Source organism: Vidua macroura, chromosome 28, assembly GCF_024509145.1.
Source record: "Vidua macroura isolate BioBank_ID:100142 chromosome 28, ASM2450914v1, whole genome shotgun sequence".
Lineage (NCBI taxonomy): Eukaryota > Metazoa > Chordata > Aves > Passeriformes > Viduidae > Vidua > Vidua macroura.
The window spans coordinates 2,370,419-2,376,416 of record NC_071598.1 but is presented as its reverse complement, the minus strand read 5'-3'; the positions used below and the strand labels follow the sequence as shown (position 1 = coordinate 2,376,416).

Here is a 5,998-nt window from a genome sequence, read left to right as displayed (position 1 = left end):
CCCAGGAGGGCCCGAGGCTGCGTCCAAGGAGGGCTGAGACAGGGCTGAGACGATGAGGTGGGGCCGAGCCGAGGCTGTTGCGGAGCAGGCTGGTCACAGCTCCCCGCGCCTGCGGGGATGCCCGTAGCTGTCCAGGCATCCCTTCCCTGCCGTGATGGCCGGAGCTGTCCAGGCACCACTGGGGCGAGGTCCGGCCCGTGCCGCTCAGGGCATCACAGCAGTGAGGGAATGAATGCCTGGATCACTCCGGGCATCACCTCCCGGCGGCGGTGCCTGGACCACTCCGGGCGTCGCCTCCCCGCGGCGGTGTCGCCGCGCCCCTCCCCGTCCCCGCCCGGAGGCCGCACCGCCCGCCCTCCCCGCGCATAAATACCGGGGAGCGGGCGGCGCCCGCCGCAGAGCCGTCGTCGGAGCCTCCGCAGCCATGAGCTCGTACGGGTACGACCCGTTCTTCCCGTCCTACAAGCGGCGCTACGCGGACAGCCCGCGCATCCATGTGTCGGTGCGCAGCGGTGGCGGCTTCGGCTCGGCGCGCTCCGCGTACTCCAGCCTGTCCGCGCCCGTGTCCTCCGTGTCCGTGCGCCGCAGCTACGCCACCTCCAGCGCCTCGGGCTCGCTGCTGCACTCGGTGGACAGCCTGGACCTGAGCCAGGTGGCCGCCATCAGCAACGACCTCAAGTCCATCCGCAGCCAGGAGCGAGCGCAGCTGCAGGACCTCAACGACCGCTTCGCCTGCTTCATCGAGCGCGTCCACGAGCTGGAGCAGCAGAACAAGGTGCTGGAGGCCGAGCTGCTGGTGCTGCGGCAGAAGCACGCCGAGCCCTCCCGCTTCCGCGCGCTGTACGAGCAGGAGATCCGCGAGCTGCGCTTGGCCGCGGAGGAGGCGACGAGCGAGAAGCAGGCGCTGCAGGGCGAGCGGGAGAGCCTGGAGGAGACGCTGCGCGGGCTCCAGGCGCGCTACGAGGAGGAGGTGCTGAGCCGCGAGGACGCGGAGGCGCGGCTGCTCGAGGTGCGCAAGGGCGCGGACGAGGCGGCGCTGGCGCGGGCGGAGCTGGAGAAGCGCGTGGACAGCCTGCTGGACGAGCTGGCCTTCCTCAAGAAGGTGCACGAGGAGGAGCTGGCCGAGCTGCAGGTGCAGATCCAGTACGCGCACCTGTCCGTGGAGATGGACGTGTCGGCCAAGCCCGACCTGTCGGCCGCGCTGCGCGACATCCGCGCGCAGTACGAGAAGCTGGCGGCGCGCAACATGCAGAACGCCGAGGAGTGGTTCCGCAGCCGCTTCACCGTGCTCAGCGAGAGCGCGGCCAAGAACACGGACGCCGTGCGCGCCGCCAAGGACGAGGTGTCCGAGAGCCGCCGCCTGCTCAAAGCCAAGACGCTGGAGATCGAGGCCACCCGCGGCATGAACGAGGCGCTGGAGAAGCAGCTGCAGGAGCTGGAAGAGAAGCAGAGCGCGGATATCTCCGCGCTGCAGGTGAGGGGGTGGGGGCTGGAATGGTCCCTCAGGGGACGAGGGTCGGGGTCCCTCAGGGGAGGGGATGATGGGGTGTGCAGGGCTCTGCAGGTCAGGAGAAGCTGGGGTTTGCAGGGTTCTGAAGATGTGAGGATGATGGGGTTTGCAGGGCTCTGCAGGTGAGGGGATGATGGGGTTTGCAGGGCTCTGCAGGTGAAAGGATGAATGTTGGGGTTTGCAGGGCTCTGCAGGTGAGGGGATGATAGGGTTTGAAAGGCTCTGCAGTTGAGGAGATGATTGGGTTTGCAGGGCTCTGCAGGTGAGGGGATGATGGGGTTTGCAGGGCTCTGCAGGTGAAAGGATGAATGTTGGGGTTTGCAGGGCTCTGCAGGTGAGGGGATGATGGGGTTTGCAGGGCTCTGCAGGTGAGGGGATGATGGGGTTTGAAAGGCTCTGCAGTTGAGGAGATGATTGGGTTTGCAGGGCTCTGCAGGCGGCAGGGGTCAGGTTTCACAGGGTTCTGCAGTTTCAGGGCTTTCAGGGTTTTCTGTGCTCTGCAGGTGAAGGGATGAATGTTGGGGTTTGAAGGGTTCTGCAGGTGAGAGGGTTCAGGGTTTGCTGGGCTCCACAGGTGAAGGCAGTTGGGGTCTGCAGAGCCTCACAGATGGGGTTGTGGTCTGCAGAGCCTCACAGATGAGGGGATCAGGTTCGGGGGGGGTTGTCAGGGGGCATCTCTCCTGGTTTGTGCTGAGCCCCTGCTGCAGATAAGGCATCCTGAAATCACAGTGCAGAATGCCACAGAGCTATAAAGCAGGATGTGGTGTGGAAATACAGACCCAAATCAGGATCTGAATTACCAAAATCATCCCAGACATTGTTTATCTAAAGTGTGAGGTGTTATAAAATCAGAATGCAAAATGCCCCTGATAAAGCACAATATCCATGTGTCCATGTACTGATGCAGCCTGAACTATACCAGAAAATCATGGAATCATAGAATATCCCGAGTGTGGTAAGTACTTACCACACCCAAGTTAGAAGGGACCCGCAAGGATTATCAATGGGTATCCCTAAGCTGAAATTAGAAAAAGCACATAGAGGTGAAAATCAAAAGGAAACAAAACACAGATTTCACGGATGCTTTAGCACTTGGGTACCAGAAAATCGGGCTCTTTATGTTAAATAGGACTTGGAATAATGTGGAGTGGAAAACCTGCCAGGAAGGTGCTAAATGATGCTGTTTGGCTGAGAGTGGAGTGGGAGCTGTGCAGTTTCTGTCTGCTAGAGCAAGATTAAATTAAAAGGATTGGAGAAATTCCCTGTGATTATTGCTCGACTTGAGAGAACAGAATTTTACGCTGTCAATATTGTTCCATCCAACAGGATACAATCAACAAATTGGAGAATGAGCTGAGAACCACAAAGAGTGAGATGGCTCGGTACTTGAAGGAATATCAGGACCTGCTCAATGTGAAAATGGCCCTGGACATCGAAATTGCAGCTTATAGGTATGGTGGGTGATGTTTTAATGAGCCAGAACTCGGAGCAGTTCCCGTTCTCTTCAGGAGAATTCAGGTTATTTATCATTCCCCCAGCAGAAATTTTCATAGGTCTGTGGCAGAGTTTAATCAGTTCCTCTCTATGTGCACAGAATTTTTAGCTTGGCAATAAATGATCTCAGTTCTCCATCCTTACAGATAAAAGTACCTGTTCTGTACTCGGGGAAGAGATTTTGGTTCAATGGAATTCCTCAATAGCAGTGGCTCATTCTCAAAATGGGAAATCCCTCAAATGCCCTCAAGAACAGGGTTTTTTTCTAACTTGTAAATTTGTAAATCTACAAATTAAATATTTTCCAGTAGAATTGCTGCTAAATAACTGTGATATTTTGTCTCAGATACTGAGAGATTTCGATGCTGGAACAAAATTTCTGTGGAAGCCACAAGGGGGAATACTGAGAGAGCAGCTCCAAGCCTTGTCTGACAGCTCAGCAACAAATTGTTACAGCTGCACTGGTCTGTGCAAGCTGCAGGGTGGCAAAATACACCTCTAGTTTTTCCCTTGCCAGAGGGACCTGGTTCTAGAGAGCTTTTCCTGTTCCTTCCCACAAGGAAAGCTATTAATTCACCCACAATGGGCACGTCTGAAGGAATTATTCCAAGAAAATAGGGTAGCATTGGCACATAGTGCAAAACTAGCCCTTTATTAATAACCACATGTGCAGTCTGCAGGGCTCGTGATGCTGAGTCCTGCTGCAGCACAACCAGCTCATTTCCCCTTGCTTTTATTTCTCCCTGCTAGGAAACTGCTGGAAGGGGAAGAGACCCGGCTCAGCTTCACCAGTGTGGGCAGCATCACCAGTGGCTACAGCCAGAGTGCCCCCACCTTCGGCAGGTCCGCCTTCAGCGGCCTCCAGTCCAGCTCCTACCTGATGACCACCCGCTCCTTCCCCACCTACTACTCCAGCCACGTCCAGGAGGAGCAGATTGAAATCGAGGAAACCATCGAGGCTGCTAAAGCAGGAGAAGCCAAGGCAGCTCCTGCAGAAGAGGGTGAGGAGGAAGAGAAGGAGGAAGGAGAGGAAGAAGCAGGAGAAGAGGCTGAAGAAGAGGAGGAAGGTACTTAGAGTTACTTTTAAATCCCTTTTATTCATGCTGCACCCTCCTCCTATGGGATAAACCCCAGAAATCCCAATGATAAAAGCTAATGATTAAAGCTCTTTCCCTTTCTACTCCTATGAGCCAAAGGATGGTGGGGTTAAGCACATGGAATTTACTGGGAAAGTCTGAATAATGAATGGAAGATAAGGTTGAGTGTTCAAATCAGGCAGATGATAGGTTTCCAAAACCCCCAATGATAATGTTCAGGTGTTACAGACATCCTCAAAAAGAAGGACAGAGGACATCCTGAGCTAAATATGAATTCCCACAGAGCAACCTGAGATAATGGGAACATCAGCTGATGTATGGGGCTGGAATTACTGGGTTCAGTGCATGGCAAGATCACTCCTCTGCCAGGCATTGGTGGCCATTGAATTGTGAGGGTTTTTTTACTGTAAAGTTTAATTATAGTGAAATTACAGCTAATTAAAGAGCCAATTGGAGAGCAGTGAAAGATAATTCAAGACTTTGGATAAAGCTTTAAGCGCTGAGTCCAGAACTGTTATTTTTCAAGGCCATGATTTGTTTTTATGAAGTGTTTCACTCCCCCTGAAATCCAGGAGAAACTGCTTGTGCAGTTTTGCTGTAGCTGGCTGCCAAAATGCGTGGGGTTGAAGGGGATTCCCACTGAACTGGCATCAGGAATTGTACCTGGATGTGAAATATCTTTCTGTCCTTCAAAGGTGCTAAGGAGGAATCAGAAGAAGCCAAAGAGGGTGAGGAAGAGGAAGGAGAAGGGGAAGAAACAGCAGCAGAAGAAGGGGAGGAGTCCCAGGAAGCTGCTGAGGAAGCTGCTGAGGAGGAGAAGGAGGAGAAGGAAGAGAAAGAAGCAGCCGGAAAGGAAGAGAGTGAAGGCAAGAAGAAGGCTTGATCTGAGGGCAGCTTTCCATCACAGCCAACGACTGACTGAGCTCCAGCTGCAGTCTCACCTATTTAATTCAGTGATCACTGAGGTTCCAGTTCATGATTATGATGTTTCTCCCTGTGCAGAGTCTGAGTTTGCTTGCAGAGCACCCAAGGCTTGCTCCCCGAGTGCCGCATGGTTCCACGTATGAGTTCAGGGCTTCTGTCCTTCCTGGGTGACCCAGAACCTTAACATTTAAAATGGGGGGAAAATAAGTGGTGGGAATGAAAGGTTACCTTTAACTTGCATTTAAAATAATTCTGGAAACGGTGGGTGGGGGAAGTGATGGAGGCTTCATTAAGTACGTGCAATAAAGCAGTCAATAAAGTTCAGAAATGCTTACACGGATTCCTCGTGCACGTCCTGTGTTACTGGTGTCCTTAAAAGGTTCATAAAGGGGTTTATCCCACTCATCTTGTGAATGAGAAGTGGGAAGAATCTCTTGGGGGTGTAAAATTTCACACATTTTATAAAAATACTCTGGGGTGTGGTGGTGGCTGGGATGGGCCTCACTGGCTGAGGGTGCAACAAGCACGAGCTCCCTTCTGAAAAATGGGAATTTTATCAAATCAATACACAGGGGAAAAGCAAATGTGGCTGTTAAATTGTGGCAGGAGGTTGTTCAGTGTCTGTGTGATCAGTGAGGAGAGGGAAGAACAATTTAGGGTGTAGGTGAGGCTTGGAGCAAAGACTCTCTTCAAAAATATTAAAATCAAAACATGAGGAGCAGTTAGAAGGATGGATGGTGTAGGGGAAGGAGTTGCCTCTCTCCCCCAGGTGCTGTCTGAACTCAACCCTGTCTGGGCTGAACAGGCTCATTTTCTTCTGAGAACTTCCCAGGGCCTTTTAAAGTTTTGACTGAGCTAAAAAAGACCCAATAAAAGAGCATCTCAACAGCAGCACAGCCTGGCAATTCCATAAGCCATGTCCTGTGCTCTGAGGCTGTTAATGTTCAATTACCTAAAGCTGATACAGAAAATT

The 5,998-nt window shown here is 52.9% G+C and overlaps 1 protein-coding gene across 1 annotated transcript; it reads left to right on the top strand.

Annotated features, from left to right (window-relative positions):
• The first annotated feature begins 385 nt into the window (after positions 1 to 385).
• Positions 386 to 5,365, top strand: NEFL (neurofilament light chain). Its single transcript, XM_054000563.1, has 4 exons — positions 386 to 1,474; positions 2,837 to 2,961; positions 3,755 to 4,071; positions 4,797 to 5,365. The coding sequence occupies exons 1-4, from the start codon at positions 425 to 427 to the stop codon at positions 4,982 to 4,984; spliced, it is 1,680 nt and encodes a 559-aa protein (XP_053856538.1). The 5' UTR covers positions 386 to 424; the 3' UTR covers positions 4,985 to 5,365.
• Positions 5,366 to 5,998: the final 633 nt, after the last annotated feature.